The sequence below is a fragment of the Babylonia areolata genome, chromosome 20 (genome assembly GCF_041734735.1).
Source record: "Babylonia areolata isolate BAREFJ2019XMU chromosome 20, ASM4173473v1, whole genome shotgun sequence".
Lineage (NCBI taxonomy): Eukaryota > Metazoa > Mollusca > Gastropoda > Neogastropoda > Buccinidae > Babylonia > Babylonia areolata.
The window spans coordinates 8,990,233-9,009,290 of record NC_134895.1 but is presented as its reverse complement, the minus strand read 5'-3'; the positions used below and the strand labels follow the sequence as shown (position 1 = coordinate 9,009,290).

The 19,058-nt window shown below is 43.3% G+C and overlaps 1 protein-coding gene across 1 annotated transcript; it reads right to left on the bottom strand.

Moving 5' to 3' along the window:
- Positions 1-7,751: 7,751 nt before the first annotated feature.
- Positions 7,752-16,714, bottom strand: LOC143295267 (general transcription factor 3C polypeptide 6-like). The gene is made up of 5 exons (XM_076606857.1): positions 16,687-16,714; positions 13,903-13,989; positions 13,109-13,226; positions 9,409-9,597; positions 7,752-9,022 (listed from the first exon to the last, which is right to left on the bottom strand). The coding sequence occupies exons 1-5, from the start codon at positions 16,708-16,710 to the stop codon at positions 8,970-8,972; spliced, it is 471 nt and encodes a 156-aa protein (XP_076462972.1). The 5' UTR covers positions 16,711-16,714; the 3' UTR covers positions 7,752-8,969.
- Between the last annotated feature and the right edge of the window lie 2,344 nt (positions 16,715-19,058).

The window sequence follows — 19,058 nt, the reverse complement described above, 5'->3', positions numbered from 1 at the left end:
ATGAAATTATGGTGCTTAGAGCCTCGTTGACCACTAAGGCCATCTCAAGGCTATCTCCATGTTAATACCTACTACAAGGGTAAAAAAACAAACAATAAAAACAAGTCACCACTTTAAGCTTTCCACAAATGTTCACTTCTTTCAAGAAGTCCATCAGTGCCCACGGAGGGACATCACGAAACAAGGTCTTCAAAGAAACCGCCGTGTTATGTCTGTGTCTAACGTCATGCAGATCCCAACAGTCAAGGAGCACGTGTTTCACGGTGAGAGGCTCATCACAGGGAATACATCGAGGGGCCTCTTTCCCCTTCAACAAGTAAGAATGAGTTAAAAAAAGAAAAAAGAAAAAAAAGTGTGCCCTGCATGCGGTCTGCACAGCACAGACTCCTCCTTTCTGTTCTTCACCCCCGATGGGAGGGTCTCTTTTAGGTCTGGAAGGATTTGAAACAGCTTGTTGTCCGTCTGGGTGTTCCATTCCTCTTGCCAAAGATCCGTAACGTAAGTGTTCACCTTCTGCTTCATGTCTGTGTATGGCACGAAGGATCTCGATAATTCTTTTTTTACAGCGTTCTTGGCCAGATGGTCTGCCCTTTCGTTACCACGAATGCCAACGTGTCCAGGAACCCAGGCCAACACAACCTTGTATCCTTTCTTCGTTACGAGAGAAAAAGCTTCGTAGAATTCCAGCAGTTTGGGATGAGTCAGATTCCTGCAGGCGATCGCCTCCAGGGCTGACAAGGAGTCGGAAAAGATCATGAATCTCTTTTGTTTCAAAGAGAGAACCATTTTTACCGCCAGAACCTGTGCAGTCAGTTCCGCAGTGTACACTGAGCTGTCAGATAGGATGTGTTCCATTGAGGGCTGGTCAGGAAAGGTGGGACAGAATGCAGATGCAGTGACTCGTCTCTGACTTGGAACCGTTAGTGAAGATTTTTTGGAAAGTGGGAAATTTGTGGCAGAGTTCTGAAAAGTAACTTCTGTCGGCCAGTGAACTGGTGGGATCTTTACGGTACAAGGCCAGATCGAATCGGACCTCAGGTGTTTTAAAGGTCCACGGTGGGCTGTCGGGGAACTTGGAGAAGTCTGAGATGCCACTGACATCCAGACTGGCATTTTCTATGTGTGGCTGAATGCGGAGTCCAAGAGAAGGGATGCAGTTAGGGTTGTCTTTAAATTTCTTGTTGAAGGGGTTGTTGAATACAACGTCGTAAGCAGGGTTTTTGGGTTCAGAAAACAGTTTCGAGTAATAGTTTAGGGTCAGCTTCAATCTGCGGTTGGAGAGAGGCGGTTCCCCCGCCTCTGCATACAGGCTGTGCACAGGGGTGGTGTGGAATGCACCTAAGCTGAGATGGAGCCCTTGGTGGTGTATAGGGTCCAGCAGTTTCAGGTAAGATGGTCTGGCCGAGCCGTATACTACACATCCGTAATCCAGTTTGGACCGAACCAGGGCTCTGTAGAGGTGCAAGAGAGTTCTCTTATCAGCACCCCAGTCCGTGTGTGTCACAACTCGGATGATGTTCAGGGCTTTTTGACAAGATATTTTCAGCTGTTTGATATGGTTGAGGAAGTTGCTCCTTGTGGAACACCCAGCTCCTGCTTGTGAATGTTGGACAGGGTGGTGCTGACCCTCACCTGGAATTGTCTGTTTTGCAAGAAGTTGTGGATGAACTGGGGCAGGTGTCCTCGGAAGCCGAGCTTGTGCAGGTCTGAGAGGATTCCAAATTTCCAGGTGGTATCGTAAGCTTTCTCTATGGCCACCACATGCTGTTTGTTGACAAAGGCATTCCTTACTACTGTGGTTGCCAGATGAACCAGATGGTCAACGGTAGATCGGTGCTTGTGGAAACTGCACTGTTCTTTCGCCAGAAGGCCGTCGGTCTCTAGTTTCCATATCAGTCTACCGTTGACCATCTTCTCCATTAGTTTGCAGATGCAGCTGGTCAGTGCTATTGGGCGGTAGTTGGAGGGGTTCGAGGGGTCTTTTCCTGGTTTTGGCATCGGGATTATGAGGGCTTTCCGCCAGGAGGGTGGAAAAAAGCCTGTGATCCAGATGTGGTTGTAAACTTTGAGCAGGGTGTCCAGACAGGCTTCAGGAAGATGTTTTAAAAGTTTATAATGAACCTCGTCCATTCCTGGAGAGGAATCCATGCAGGTCTGAAGGGCAGATTTTAATTCATTCATAGTGAAAGGAAGGTTGTAGCTCTCTATGTTGCCAGAAGAGAAGTTGCAGGGTGTTTTTTCTTTTAGGTTTTTGGTTTGAGAAACAGAGCAGATTTGTTGGCAGATCTAGAGTTCAGTTCGATTGTGGAGGCTAGCAAATTAGCAACTGCTTTCTTCTCTGTGATCAGAGCGTCTGAGAGCTTGAGATGGTGAAAAGTTGGGTAGACGTTTTTGCCCTTAATTCTCTTTAACACCCCCCTAATTCTGCTCACATGTTTCTTGTCCAGCCAACCACAAGGGCCATCTGTGGGCTGATCACACTCTCAGTCTCACCAAAGGAAAACTCAAGGCACTGTGATGACAACCAAAATTTTCTGTCAAAAACTATCCAAATAAAAATTTATCTGTGCTCATGCTTTTTACAAATGTTTGCAAATGTATGTGTGTGCATGCTCAATTTCTTCTTCTTATTATTATCAGTTTCATATTTGACAAATTTGTCCTCAGATGTACTTTGTAGATATTACTTACTGGATATCTGTTCACCTATGCATACTATCTAATTGTGTGCATAATTTTTCCAGCTGATAAGGCTGAGGGCAATGTGATACGTCCACTCATGATAAAGGTGGACTTCTATGACGGTGACAGTGACAGTGATAAGGTGACGGCCTGCTTCAATCAGTGACAAATCTGGAAAACCAGATGCAATGCTGTCTGTTCAGTTCTCCTGTTTATGCAAGCTGAATGATGGACAGCCCTGCTTTTTGCAGTTCAAGCCAGGGGAGCTGTGTGAGCTACGTCTGCATCAAGCGACCATGACAAAAGAACAACTGGACAGTGTTATCTTCAGCCAACTGAAGGCCTTTCTTCAACACTGGTCCAATGATTGAATTCAAAGCATAGGCAGAACACACCAAGATAGAATAGCTGCAATCAATACATGCTGAATGGACTGAAAATTTGCTGTGAATTGTTCCAATATATTCACAGCATAGCATACCACAAACTGGATCATCTTGTTAAACATTACAAAGTAAATGGCATGACACCAAGACAACATGGCAACAAAAACAAAATGCCACACAATGCATTAACATTCAAGGAGCAGGAGATAATAGATTTTATTCTGAACTATGCTGAAGTTCATGGCATTCTTCTTCCAGGTCGAGTCCCAGGTTACCACAGGGATGATCTAAAGTTACTTCAATGCTCATCCACAAAAAAGCAGTGCACAAGGAGTACTCTGTTGCCTGTGATGCTGGTGGTCGTCACTTTTTATCAAAATGCACTTTAAATTTTTTTCTACATGTGGAAGAAACACCTCCCTGACATCCTGCCCATGAAGCCCAGACTGACCTTTGCTGGCAGTGTCAGAAAAATAACTATGCAGTGCAGCAAATGCAGTCTCTACACATGACACGTCAGTCAGAAAATGGAACTTGCAACAGCTGCAGTTCAACAACTTACTGCTGCCAACAAAGAGAGAGAGGAGTACAGGCATGTTGCAGCCAGAGTAATGGTAGATCACTGTCTTACTTATCAAACACACTCCAATTAAGAAATCTTGTTTGTGTTTATAACTTTTTTTTTCATATTGGGGGTGTGTCAAATTGTGGTACTCTGTGTGTGCATGTGTGTTTGATTTGATGTGTTGGCTATGTCCATCAATTTTATCACAGTTTACCTGTCTTTTTGAGTAAATTGCTTTATTTAAAAAAACAAGAAGAAGAAGAACAACAACAACTGTCATACACGTATAATGTTACATGTTTGTCTGAATGTGTGTGTATGTCCGTGCCTGAACTCTGATTGAATGACACAGAAAACGAATGATGAGCGCCCAATGGCAGCCGTCAGTCGGCTCTACCCAGGTAGGCAGCCTGTTGTGTAAATGACCCCCCGTGTTTGTGAAGCGCTTAGAGCTTGGTCTCCGACTCAGGATACGTGCTATATAAATATCCATATCAATCAATCAATCAATTTATAACTGTATGTGCTTATTCCTTTTAGATTTCTATAGATGGCTTTTTTTTCTTTTTTTTTTTTTTAAATTCTCGTTTATTTCGGACAATGACTTCCTTATAATTCAAATTCATTTTATAATTTTTTCTTTGTGCTTCCAGCACCCACCACATCCCCTTTCTGTTTCTCTGTTCACTTTCTTTTACCACAATACAAGAAAGCAAGAGCATCAAAAAAGCCCCCAAAAACAAACAAAAAAACAGAATGAAAAAGAAAGTAAAAAGAAAACATAACTTGCACTGTTGCAGGAGGAACTGAAGGCACAGGGACTGGAGCAACTGGAGGTACCAGGAAACAGCCTGCCAGCCTGTGCAAGGGATATGATGGCACACTAAAACCTTGACTTTGCTCAGCAAGTCCACTATCCTTCAGACCCCTTACAGCCCAGTCTATTTCAAGACACCCATAAAATGTGGCGTTTTTGGTGTCATGACGAAGGCCTTACCACAGATGGTCATCTTCCTTCTCGATGAAGCAATGGAAACGGGGAAGAGGGCAAACACTGTGATTTCTCGGGTTGATTTTTTTCTGGAGAACTATGGATTCAAAGAAACAGTGTGCCATCTGCATGCTGATAACGGTGCCTGTCAAAACAAAAATAATGCAATCCAACAATATTTGATGTGGCATGTCATGACTGGCCATCACAAGGTCATCACACTATCGTTCCTGTTAGCAGGCCACACAAAATTTGGCCCTGACGCCTGCTTCGGACTGTCCAAAAGAGTTTTGTCGCACACCTGTGGACTGTCTGAATGACATTTGTCATGTTGTGACAGCTGCATCATCTGACATTCTGATACCTCAGCTGTCTGGCGACCAAAATGGAAGCACTCTGGTCCAAACCTGTCACTGGACTGGCCATCTGGATCAGTGGTTTCGGAAGATGGTGGGGCTGAAGAAGTTCCATAACTTTCAGTTTCAGCTGAGTTAAGATGGCAAGCCTGCTGTGTGCTGCAGGGAGTCTGTTGATGGACCTGTGCAGGTGTTTGAACCCCTGAGACAACCCACCACCATGCCTGATGACCTCCCACCCATCATTTGACCTAAGGGTCTCTCAGGGAACAAACACAGGAGTACTTGTTCAATGAAATTGGAGTTTGTTCACCCAGAAAAAAAAAAGAAAAAAAAAAAGGTGTGTCCTCAGCCTGTCAGCCTCAAAACGTCAAAGACCACTCCATCCCAGTCTCAACCTCCTTTCCCCAGTCTGCCAAAACCATCCAATAGCCAGGCCACACCATCTCTCTTCAGGTCTCCAGGCACACCAAAGAAAACCAAAAGAGGACTAGGTGCACAAGAAGAAACTTGACACGTGATTTACTGACTGAATTGTGTTTCTAAAGTGTGTGGATAAATTGGTGATTACTATTATGTTATTATGTTGCTTTGCCTTGTATCACCTGCCTATCTTTAATAACCGTGTTATTCAGGTATACTCTGGTGTGTCACCACACGGTAGCACAGATAACAATGTATATGAGGCATATTACGCAGATCAAAAGGTCATACATTCATATACATTTTCAGAAAATTTGGAGTGACTCTGTCTGACAAGTAGTTTGTTGTCAACAAATTTTTGTTTTAAGTGTGAAAATATGAAACATCACCCATTTATTTCTCAATGTTTACACACAGTGAGCATGATTTTGCGATAGTATTTTGACTAAACAGCAATTATTTGTGGACACTAAGTGTATTTTCCAAGACTTCCGGTTTGGCCTCCGATTTCGGCAGGCCACGTTCTTCTGTGCTCTGTGCCTTTTTTTTGCAAAAAGATAGTGGCTTCGATATGTCGAAGGATTTAGCTCCAGGTTTGTAAGTGAGAAAAGCGAGTTAGTATACTGTGCGTTTGTACTGTGCTCCTTTCGCCAACACCTGTGTGTGGAATGAGAGAAAAAGACCAGGAGAAAGCAGTTTCCAGTGTTGGAGCCACCATGGCAGTGGCCACGCCAGCCCCGCCGGCCGTGGAACCAGTATACGTTACTGCCAGGGCACTCCCTACATACGAGACGCTGCCTACAGTATATGACATTTGTGTTGCCGCAGAGGCTGCGTGCAGTTGAGGAACAATTCGGGGGGCGCAGCGGATTCGCAGTCTGTGGCGGATATATCCGCGTAATGAAGAAGTAAGAGACCAGTTGTTACTGGAAGGGTTCCTGTTTAGGGGAGCACGAGTGTCTCTCCTGGATAGGAATCCTTTTGTTAACAAGGACCAGGGGGATGAAAAACCCACCACAAAGCTGTGGGTGAATAACATCCCACTTGGTATCAGTAATGAACTAATTGAAACAGCTCTGAAAAAGATAGGGGTAGAGCTACGGTCATCTCTCCGAAATGAGCTGGCAAGAAACCCCGACGGGCGACTGACCCAGTTTGAAACTGGCCGCCATTTTGTATACATCACGGCACCAGTCACACCACTGAGGCCAGTTATGAAAATTGGTGTATTCAGTGCAGACATTTATCACAAGGAACAAAGACAAAAACCAAAAATGTGTAATAAATGCCTGCAGGAGGGACATGTGGCAGCTAACTGTGAAGGGGAGGTAGTCTGCAAAGGTTGCCTGCAGCAGGGGCATAAAAAAATGGACTGCCCCTCTTCAGTGCCCCTCAATGCCGAGGAAGAAAACGTAAGGGAAGAAGCAGAAACACCAGCAGCATGTGAGCCACAGGGCAGCAGTCAACCAGCACTGACACTGCCAGGCGAGCAAGTGCCAGTGTGCGGCAGAGGTGATGCGAGCAACACGCAGGGCCAGAAAGCAGCCAGTCCCATGAAGCTGGCGCACACACACACCTCAACAACGAGCCTTGCTGGAAGAAAGGAAAAAAAGGAATCTCCCACAATGCCAGTGCCGGACAGCAAACGGCCGACTGTAGCGGCCCTGGACAAAGTAAGAGGAGAGGAAGAGACAGCAGACAGCATGGAGGAGGGGGCCGACACCTAGCACATGTTCTCTCCCCACCGGTCTGACCTCTCCCTCACAACATTTGGCTTCGTTTTATGGACTTGTGATTTATGATGAATGATTTTGGTTATCTGCTACAGAAATCTGAAGAAATGTTATCCCCATACCAGTTATGAACCACGATATATGTATTGGTACTTTAAATGTGCGAGGTCTGAGAAATAAGCTAAAAAGAAAAGTTGTATTTGACTTCCTCAGAAAACAAAAGTTAGACATAGCATGTTTGCAGGAGACATACGTAACAGATGATGTGATGCACGAAATCGATAGACGGGAAGCATATTCTATAGTGCAGGAACTAACAGAAGCAATGGACTCATTATCCTCATTTCCAAACTTAAGCAGATGCAGGCAGAATTAATTCATGCAGCAGAGAGAATACTACTAATTTAGAGTCATGCATGACAGCAAAATAACCATCATCGCTAATTGCTATGCACCAAACGACCGTAGATAAAAGGAAATTTTCCATCTAAAATTACGTTTAAGTAACATACTTACAGTGACCCACTAGTGCAGACTCCGGCAGGGGTCTGACATTCCTGTCGTGTGCAAACTACTATCCGCCTATGCAGAGAAAACGAAAGTAGCTACGGCCGATAACCTCCCAAAGTAGGTAACCTCCCCTTTGCCCCCCTGACTAGCGCCCTCTTTTTACGGCAATTCGCCGCAACCAGCGCAGTGTGCAGGGAGAACAGAGAGCGGGGAGGAACGGGAGGGTCTTAAATGTGGGTCACGGTAAGTATGTTACTTAAATGTAATTTTAGATAGAAAATTTCTTTTAATTACACATACTTAACCGTGACCCACTAGTGCAGAATGGCGCGACAAGGTGGAGGGCTCGTCTGTTCTATTACCAATGCACTTCGATGGCCTGCTGTGTGACCACCGCAGAGGCAACGCCTCTTGAGCCCTCATCCCTAAAGCGATTACCTATTATCTCATCTTGTGAATTTTGACCATTATCCATGATTTTCAGATTTTTTGGCAACAATTCTAAATGAAATAGTTCCGGAAGTGAATGGGTTAATATGGTCCCCTACCTTCCTTCCAATGCAACATCACTTCTCAGCTACAGAAGACCAACTGAGCAGCATATCCAAACCATTCTGTACCTTGTGTGCTGCATTTCACTCTTTAGTTCTGGGCACCTTGCATTGATTTCACTTATAGTGCCTGTACATGTGACCTGAGCAATACTCGCAAATAATTCTACTTGTCTGTATGTTACATGAACATAATTTGCCTTCAGGTAGACAAGTGATAAGCTGTGATTTCAAATAACAAGGAAGCACACAAGACCGGGGAAGTGATCGGGAAGAAGCATAGAGTAACGATGGAGGGGGAAAAAAAAAAGTAACAAAACGTATCTGAAATATGGAAGGAAAAAAAACCCAGAATGGACCATGAAACACTTCCTACTAAACATCGGTGAGAGAAGTGGGCACAAGTAAACCTGACAGTGTCACATGCTCATCCTTGGACACTGACACAAAACCCTGTTCTGTGCCTTTGACAAACCATGCCACCATGGGTCACTGCTTGTCCTGGCTACCAAAGGTCACTGGTTGTCCTGGCTACCATAGGTCACTGGCAGTCTTGGCAACCATGGGTCACTGGTTGTCCTGGATATCAAGGCTCACTGGCTGTCTTGACAACTGGGGCTCACTGGTCGTCCTTGCACCACAGGTCACTAGCTGTCCTGGCAACCGTGGGTCAATGGTTGTCTTGGTGACCACACGTCACTAGTTGTCCTGGCTTACCTGTAACTGGTTGTCATGGCTACCACAGGTCAATGGCTGTACTGGCTACCATAGATCATGTTGCTGTCTGGGCAGGTGGATCCTTTTCCAACAGCACAGTGCCCGAGTCTAGATGACACAGCAAATAAAACAATGAAATTAACAGAAGCAAAATACTTCCATTCAAAGTTTGTGTATGTGTGTGCAATATTTGGTTGCCTCAAATTCTGGGTCCCCTCCCCCCCCCTTTAAATATAGACTGTAAACTTCTGAACAAATAAATGGCCTTCCCTTAAACAAATAATACTAAAAATACAAACCAACATCTTTTACAGTCTGAGTACAAGCCAATAAACTATAACTGAAGATATGAAATACACAGACACACACACAAACTACTATTGAAAATACAAAATACACAACACGCACCCACACACAAAACTAGAATGAAAATATACAACACACACAGACACATACAATCTCTCTCCCACTCCCAGTCTACTCATGACACAAACCTGAGGATGCTGCAGATGGCTCAGTAGCAGCAGCAGTAGCAGTAGCAGCAGCAACAGCAGAATCCCCAGCAGCTGGAGTGGGGGTTGTGGCTGTCTTTTCCACCAGGAATGCTGGCTGCATGACCAACTTCTTGTCCGTCTTGCACAAGTACTCCCAGTTCCTACCACTGGACGAACTTCCCTCACTCCCTGAACACATCAATTCAGCCCCTGTCAAACCCTCCTCACTCAGCAATTTGTACTCCCAACCATTTCAATTCAGTTTCAATGGGTGTTAAACTTGGAGCCTAGCTGACCGCATGGGACCACGTGTGGGCTGAAACATGTCATGCTATAAAGAACCAAAACAACAACAAAAAAAAAGACAACCTGGGGGAAAAAAAAAGCAAAAAAAAAGCACTGGCCTCAATTAAATCATATTGCAGCAAAATGCCAAATAAAACCACAATATGCTTTTGACATGTGGGCAATCACTCCACATTTCTCACCATAAGATTAAAACAAACTGAAAAGGACGATGAAAATTGTACGTAGTTATAGTACAACAAAATCATACTAAATGCTTTCAATGAGTTTAATACTAATGAGTTATCCAATACAACAATGCCACTGGGTGATTCATATTGCATGGGTAAAAAAAATATTATATAAAAAATAAAATCAAATCTGTGTAGTAAAAATTAAAAAGTTCGAAGTTTGGACAGAGGCAAAGCAGCAAACAGAATTATGTTTCTAGAAAGCAGAATAAATTAATTTCAAATGAGTGAATACAACAGGGACTGGGAAGGCAGAAAAATGAGAAAGAAAAAGACATCAGAAAGAATGGTAAAAGGACAGAAAGGGGTATACAAAACATAACACAGATTTTTCAGTTGGTAATACCACTGATTTACCACATAACACACCTCCATAACTGGGACACTGGACAGACTTATGACAGATACGCTTCAGCTTATTGATTACTGTATTTTATTCAGTGCCCATCTAAACCTGTGAAAACAAACAAGCCAACAAATAGTGAATATTACAAAATAGTACAGAAAAAAAAAGTTCAAACCACCTTGTCAAATTCTGTACCCTTGTTAAATCATGCACCCAGTCAGTAATGCGGCACAAGTACTGTACCAAAACATTGTCAACAAATGAACAAACAAATTTGTCAGGAAAAAAGATATTCTATAAATAGGAAATTTTCTTCCTAAAATTACGTTTCAAAAAACATACTTACCGTGACACACTAGTGCAGACTTTGGCAGGGGTCTGACATTCCTGTCCTGTGCAAACCACTATCCGCCTATGCCGAGAAAACGAAAGTAGCTATGGCCGATAACCTCCCTAAGTAGGTTACCTCCCCTGTGTATCCCTGACTAGCGCCCTCTTTTTATTCGCCGCAACCAGCGCAGCATGCAGGGAGAACAGAAAGCGGGGAGGAACGGGAGGGTCTTAAATGTGGGTCATGGTAAGTATGTTATTCAAACGTAATTTTAGGAAGAAAATTTCCTTTTAATTACACATACTTAACCGTGACCCACCAGTGCAGAATGGCACGACAAGGTGGAGGGCTCGTCTGTTCTATTGTCAGTGAGCTGCGATGGCCTGTTGTGTGACCACCGCAGAGGCAACGCCTCTTGAGCCATCATCCCTAAAGCGATAGACGTCCTAAGTAGAAATCAATGAAGGTAGCACAGTTTTTCCAGCAAGCAGCCTCCATGTCTTGTAGCCGTGCTGAGTGGGCAAAGGCATGGGAAGAGGACCATGCTCTGACTTCATGCACTAAGGGGTCTGAGTTTGAATGGGTGAGCTGGCAACACCACTTGCCAGGGGCGATGGGGCTCAGAGATAGGGTGTACTGTGTCACCTAAGAATACTGGTGCGGGTAAAGAAGACTGAGGCCCACAGCTGTATTGTGGGAGAGGTCTGTGGACCACAGCTGTGCTGATAAATGAAGGAAACGCGTACCCTATAGGGTTGTCTCACTTGAGCACGGTTGAGCGTCATTGCAAGGAGGTGCACATGTGGCTTGATCTGATGATTCCACATCGGTTGTAGGCCGATAGTGGAAATGATATATGTGTTTGAAGGAAACTGTGGCATGAGACAGAGGTAGCCCATCATGTTGGGCTTGCCTTAGGCGTGACAGCCAGATCTGTAGAGCTCCTCTGTGCGAGCAGATGGGCGCTCCCCCCGCCACTTTTTTGTCGCTGCCAAAAAACAGCACTGGCATGTTGCCAATGCATAGAATGGCAGACATTTGGCAACAAGAGACTTGAGGTCCCTGGTGTCTCTGGGACATGGCTGTGTAATTGCCCAGGTAGGTACCATCATGAAGGGGCATACAGAAGGCTTGGTGGCTTCTTTACCCGAGTGTGTCACGTTGGAGCAACCTGCAGAAAGTTGTTGGCAGTCAATGGCTGGGTTGGATCAGGCTGTGGGAGTGCACTTCATGTGCCTCCAGGTCATTAAGTCTCATTCTGTGGTGGAATTCCTAATAAAAGAGGGTTTCCATGGGGAAAATTTTCACTAAAGGTTCTTTAGTGAGAAAGGGGACCGGATCCATGACAGGCCTCTGGCTGTGTGTGGTGCACACTAAGTCTGGGATGGTGCCGGGTGGGGGCAGGGAGAAAGGTGCCTCTAGATGTGCTGTACTGGCCATTTACATCAAATCAATGATCTGACATACGTTTACAGTATGGCCAACAGCAAAGTGAGAGCTGTATTATCAGTGGTTTCTTAACTGCAAAGGAAAATCGTTTGCAGCTTGGTCTTTCATGAAGGACTATGTCTCTCACACCAGAAGTCAAATTGCACTGGGGTTCAGTGCTGTAGTCACTGGAATGCGGAAGTTGAATCTTGTGGCAAAGAGATCCACATGTGGTTTGTGCCAATGGTCCCAGATCGGTTGAAGTGTCGAGTGTGACAGGGTCCACTCCGTTTGGAGTATGGTGTGGGATCTGCTGAGGTAATCTGTGAGAATGTTCAGCTTGCCAGGGACATGCCGTGCTGTCAGGTGGATGTTGTGTTCCTGACACCAGAGGAGGACTGTCTCCGCACACAGGGGCAGCTGGTGTGAGTGTGCCCCCCCTGTTTGTTTAGATAACACACTACCGTCGTGTTGTCCGTGCACAGCATGATTGACCTGTGCCAGACGTGGGGGAGGAAGTGCTGGAGGGCCAGGAAGACCACCCCCAGCTCCAGCTTGTCAATGTGCCACGACTGCTGTTGTGGGGTCCAAGTCCCCGACGCTGTGTGGTTCTCCATGTGGGCACCCCAGCCCATGTTGGAGGCATCTGTGTACAGTTCTGCATCCGGTGTTGGGTTCGAGATCGGAACCCCGGCCTTGAGCCATTGCATGTCCATCCAGCGCTGGGTCGACTGTGAGAATCATGTGCCCAGACGTATACAGGTGTCCCATGTCTGTGAAGACTGGGACCACATGTTCTGGAAGTGTCGCTGAAATGGCGAAGTGTACCCCATGCCGAGCATGGGGCCTGATAGTCTCCTTCCCCGTGGGCAGTCTTTAGGCCTGATAAAACTTGGAATGCGATGGGTGACGGTTAAGTATGTGTTATTAAACAAATAATTTTAAAAAACCCAACTAAATAAACAATGCACTACTGAATAGCAGAATACACACAATTCCTATTTTCTGTCCCTAACAGTAAAAAAATATTAGATCAACATCAACACACAATCTATTAACCTGTTGGTGAGTTTTTCTCATCGCCTGCCATGATGAGATGGGTGCCTATGGTATCTTCGTAACGCCCAGCAAAAGTATGTCCATTGATTGTCATCAGGGGACGCTCGCTGGCTAATCCCTGCACATTCACAATACAAGAAGTTGTATGAATTATTATGAATTATTGCTCCTGCTCACGAGTTGAAAAGGTACTGAATAAAAAACAAAATGAATTCAAGACCTGATCATGCTAGTCTCCAGTCTATTTTTAAATTCACGTAAGGTTTCAAAACCGGTTTTAACTCTTTGTGAATTCAAAACTCACTGGAAAACTGTGCTAACATTAATGGTTCATGTTTTTTCCCTCTAGTCTAACTTTTCACATGGTCTTTAATTGTGGACACAAAACATTCGATGGATCGCCCTTGATAAGACAACGTCCTTCATGCCGAAAACACAATGCAATGTTTACAAAACAGTTTTCAAACTGAAGGTTTTGTTACTGAATTTGTGCTTTGTGCGCATCAGACAAGTTTCTGTCTCTGTCAAGTTTCTCACTTTCTGTGTTTAATTGTGAGATGTTTTTGCACTTTTTGTGTGTGTGTGTGCATATGTAACATTTGTGGCTTATAAACCACTTCAGCTTACAACTTACATGTGAGTAAATTCCCAATTCTTATAATAATTAAGGGATGCAATTTATGAAACGATGCACTCAATGGTCCGATTTTTTCTTAGCATATTCCACATTTCCCCAATTCTTAATCCCAGAGTTATGCCATATGACATTTTTTTCTCTATTGTACACCACTTACCAAAATCTCAGCCTGCTGACTGCCACCCTCTGATGGAAACAACTGGGTGCCAGACACCCCACAAAGCTCCACATGCACAAGGGTTTCCTGAAAATTGATATACCATTTTTTTCTCCTCATTTGTCTTTTAAACTTGCTTACTTTTATTTGTCATTGAGTTGAAGAACAAATAAAAAATGCGTTAGTGTGTTATTTGTTGTCATTTTATTGTCAAACTTTATCCCCTTATTACAACTGCGGAGTTCTACATATATATTATGGTAAAAAATAAACCTTAAACCATAGGATGGGCCAGCAGCAGAATTCCAGGTTTTTATAACTTCTGAATCTCTCACTCCAAACTGTCATCGTGCTCCACTTATGATTATTCTCTAGATCCTTTCAAGGGTGCCTGCTTTTGCATCAGGATCAGGATCAAATATGTTGCGATAGTCAATTCTAGCCTGTGTCCCAAATGACTTGGCCATGCAGAGTTTGGAGTGAGAGAATAAATTATTTATTAAAAAATCTACTTCTACTTCCACAGTCTAGTAATGGAAATCAGTTCAAGGCAAAGAACTTTTAATGGCCTCTCTCAATGCTGCTGTTGTCCATGCACTGACTTTTTCTTCCAGATGGCTCCAGGTTCCATTCTGATTCTGTTATGAAAAATGAATTTTTAAAAAGTTAAATTAAAAGTAAAAATATTCTGTTTTGCTGACTGGAAGTTCAAATCCTTTGCTATTGTTAACTGTTCTTTCTGCAATGTTAAAATTAATAAAAAGAATTATCGGCCGTAGCTACTTTTGTTTTCTCCATACAGGCGGGTAGTAGTTTGCACAGGACAGGAATCAGACCCCTGCCGGAATCTGCACTAGTGGGTCACAGTTAAGTATATATAGTTAAAAAGAAATTTAAGCCTCAGTCAGAATGATAAATGATAATTCCTGGTCTGGATCTGCTGGTATTACTTGCAGGTACAGGTGCTTTTCTGGTGACAATGCTGTATGTCTGTTTACAGTTCATCTTAGCTGTCTCCTCAGACTCCTCTACATCAGGTGGCAGGACAAAGTCACTGACACAGAAAATTAGAAGTCCTCGAACAAACTGGCCTATGCAGCATCCATACTCTCCTGCAGAAAGCCCAAGCCAGGTGGGCTGGACATATAGTCAGAATGCCAGACAGCTGACTGCCTAAGCAGCTGCTATACGGAGAACTGTGTCAGGTCAAGCGTTCGGTTGGAGGGCAGAAGAAATGCTACAAAGACTGCCTCAAAGCATCCCTCAAAGACCTGGGCGTTGACATCAACTTGTGGGAGACACTTGCTCTCGACCATCCAGATTGGCGAGGCAAAATCACCACAGTAGCCCGTGCAGCTGAAGACAGGTGCATCACCGAGGCGCAACGAAAGTGTGCTGTGCACAAGGCCCAAGCAGCATCCACTGCCATAACAGCACCCACTCACTTGTGTCCCACATGTGGCTGAGCCTTCAGGGCCCAGATTGGCCTAACCAGTCACCTCCAGACCTACAGCCATCGATCTTCCATCTGACTCCTGAAGCCATGGTCATCTTCAAATCCAAAGGACTAACATCATCACAATCCTTGATACTGAGGCCAACAGTTATCCACTGTTCCTCCAGAGGTGGTAGTTTCTGATCTGGTAGCATGCAAGTCACCTAGCCTGGGTCCTCTGCTATGAACCAGGCAGACTGGCGGTAGACACTCATGGACAATTCCTCTTTCAGTCTTTGAACTAAGGCCCACATATTACTTCCTCTTTTAACAGGCACTTCAACTTGCCTGGCCAATTATCATTATGATTATGTCGTCAGGGATTCAGTGACATGTTTTACTGGAAATTTTGTGCATAGATGAAACGGTATTACCATTAGTATTAAAGATGCTGTAACCAATTTTTCACTCTGAGGGTTTATTTTACTCAGTTTTGATGCAGTTTTAGTCGCTGAACTGATGCCATCTTGCTTTTTCCGTTTATGGCGCAACAAAACATGTAAACAGTAAACAAAAAGTAAAGCATGATGGCTTGAGACGACAAGTGTTGATATGGGTTATGTTTAACCCCTAGGCTGCCTATATGACGAGATAACTTGTCATCAAAATATTCTGACTTTTCCCTGGTTTGCATTCAGTTCATTGTCAAAAATACTGGTGGCTTTAGCTTGGGGAATCTTTCTAGATTCTATTCATAGCTAGAATAGTAGAAACACCATCTACGTCATGAGGTAGTCTATTTGAACATTTTGGTTGGGTTACTGTCGCAGTGTTTGCCTGGCTCCTTTCCTCGCTCACTCAACAAAATGTTGGACTGACGCTGTGCTCAAGACATGCGATCATGGCGAACTGAATCAACCAAGATTGCTTTCTTTCGCTGATGCTCAGAAAATATATACTTTTGTGGGTCTTTCTCCAATAACGAAGAGCACAGAATTTTTTGAAAATTTATACCCGTTTTTTGTGTGTGAAAAAAAAACCCTGGCAAATAGATTTCACTTAAATCTTATTTTCCTGGTAGCGAAAGGGTTAACCTTTAAACCATCATGTTATGCCTAATTCTTAATTACAAGAGTTGAAAACACACAATATGAACATGTGTCATTTCTCATGTAGGTATGCCTTCATTTGCAAAACACACACCACACAAAGAAAGTTTAAAAGGTCCCAGAATTTAGGACGCTAAAATAGGACATTTAGTGCAGATCGAACATAAAACTGGATTTTAACAATGCAGTATTTTCTGCTGTCAGCAAAATAAACAAAATTGGCGGAAAACTCGACACTACCTCCCACTCTGATTCATCCTCCATTTTCGTGCCGCGTTCGTCTGCAATCAGTGTTGTTTACCCGGAACCTACCACAACGAACCAAACCAAACCCAAACGTACCATAAACTACCACAACAAACAAAGGTTACGGTGTCGTCGAGGGAGTGTAATCGTGAGGACAGGCGAAATACCTCATCACAGGAGCCACCTTGGGGAAAAAAGACGACCAGTGCAGTGTAAATGCCTAGGACATACGAAATCTACAGAATCTTCACCATAATGAAGGCGGTAGAGAATAGAAAGAAGTTCGTTCGTTCGTTTATTTATTTATAGTCTGTTCATCTAAGATGATGATATTAGACTGAAAATAAATGATATTATTATTATTATCATTTGGATTATTATAATTTCTATCATAATGATGATTGTTATTATTAATTAGAAGGGGAAAGAAGAAGATATGGAATGCATATCATACATTGCTTTGATTATTATAGCGGATATTTGTGTGAAAGCCGTAATTTGCTTGTCGACGAACAAAATGTATGGACAACAACAGGATTGTCAGTCAGAAATTATTTCCGATTATAGAATGTATCCATACATGGCTTTTCTTTAGATCCTTCAAGGGTGCCTGCTTTGGAATCAGGATCAAATATGTTGCAGTGGACGATTTTGGCCTGTGTCACGACGGTGTTCGCCTAGGGAGCGAGAGAATCTGTCGATCAGTGAGCGCATTGGTATTTTCTCCCCCTTCCAGTAGACTGACGTTGAGTGGTGGTCTGGACCGCCGCGCTGGTCATTCGGATGAGACGGTAAACCGAGGTCCCATGTGCACTGAGCATGCACTTAGTGCACGTAAAAGAACCCACGGCAACAATAACTCAAGCTTGTCCCTGGCAAGATTCTGTAGAAAAATCCACTTCTTTTGAAAAACAAACAAACAAACAAACAAAAAAGAATTACAGGCAGAACTTGAAAAGCGTGGCGCTCTCAGTGGAGCGATGACGCGCTTTCCCTGGGGTAAGCATCCGGAATTTCACACAAAGAAATCTGTTGTGACACTGAAAAAGAGTAATACAATAACTGAATACAATACAGTACTCAGTGCTCATTCCTTGTTGGTGAAAATCATGATAATTATATATTTCCTGATAATGATGATGATCATAAATAAATAAATACTGACTAATAAATAAGAAAAAAAACGACTTCAGTATGAATGAAAACCTTTTGTCTTAGCAGTAGTAGCTTAGCAGCGGTCCAAGAAGAAAGAAAACCTAATTTTCTTATATGTTTGAATATGCTGACAGAAACAATCGAAATCAAAGCGGGATCAAGATGTTGTATAATGTTGTTGTCGTTTTTAAACCACTTCTTCGAGTCGTCTTCTTCTGCCTCTGTGATGGTGGGCTGAGGAAACCCCGCTCAAATTCTCTCGCAGCGGTAAATGATCTTTAACGTGTATGGGGGGACACCACAGAATATCCATGGAAGGAACATAATCACATTCGCCACATGTATCCAGCTCAGTAATATATTTGCCTGATCGAGTTGTTTGTGCCTGTGATGGAACTTGATCTAAGAACCGTGACTCAAGCAGGTATTGGAAAACTGAAAGAACTGACCCATGAGATGAACAAACACATCTGGTACATTCTCGGCCACCACTGATGAAGTTAGAAGGAAAAAAACGTCTGAGAAATATACAGACAGAAGCCTGAAGAGCGCATGTCTCAGATATACTATTGCTGGTTCTCAAAAGAAGACATACATAGGGAGGTTCTATTGATATAAATATTTTCAAGTTATCTGAGTCGGTCAGCAATCAGTTTGAGTTCCAGTTTCAAGGAGGTGTCAAAGTGTAAGGACTGACCCATGTATATATATGTCACACCACAAAAAAAAACAAACCCAAAACAGATGCCAGACAAACGCATAAATCCAGCGCACTGGTTAGGCCTTGAGAGCCATTATACACTAGGTCTGAGTAAAACATTAGCCGTATAAAATGAAATAAGACAATTAAACAAAACAACTGATAAATAAACGCATTCAGTTAAAACATGATAAAATAGAAGATACGTCATTTCGTCGTAAACTGTGTGTGTGTGTGTGTGTGTGTGTGTGTGTTGTTTTGGCTAACAACCAATGACGTGGTGGAGACGGAAATAAACCAGTTGACAATGGAGACCGACAAGATGACAGTCCGTATAATACGGATGTCCTTGCCAGTCAGTGCGATTGCACAAAATAGATAAACGAACTAATAAATGAATAGATAAATACATAAATATATACATAAATGAATAAAGAAATGAATAACGAAATCTGGAACGAATGGAAATGGTCTTCATTAAAAAAAACACAAAAAAACAAAAAAAACAAAA

Excerpts from the sequence above, each read along its gene's own strand:
- LOC143295267 (XM_076606857.1), bottom strand. The coding sequence starts at position 16,710 with ATGGAGGATGAATCAGAGTGGGAG. Across the intron at positions 13,990-16,686 it reads AGGATGAATCAGAGTGGGAG|GAAACCCTTGTGCATGTGGA; the intron begins GTAGTGTCGAGT and ends ATCAATTTTCAG. Across the intron at positions 9,598-13,108 it reads TGAGAAAAACTCACCAACAG|GGAGTGAGGGAAGTTCGTCC; the intron begins GTTAATAGATTG and ends TGATGTGTTCAG.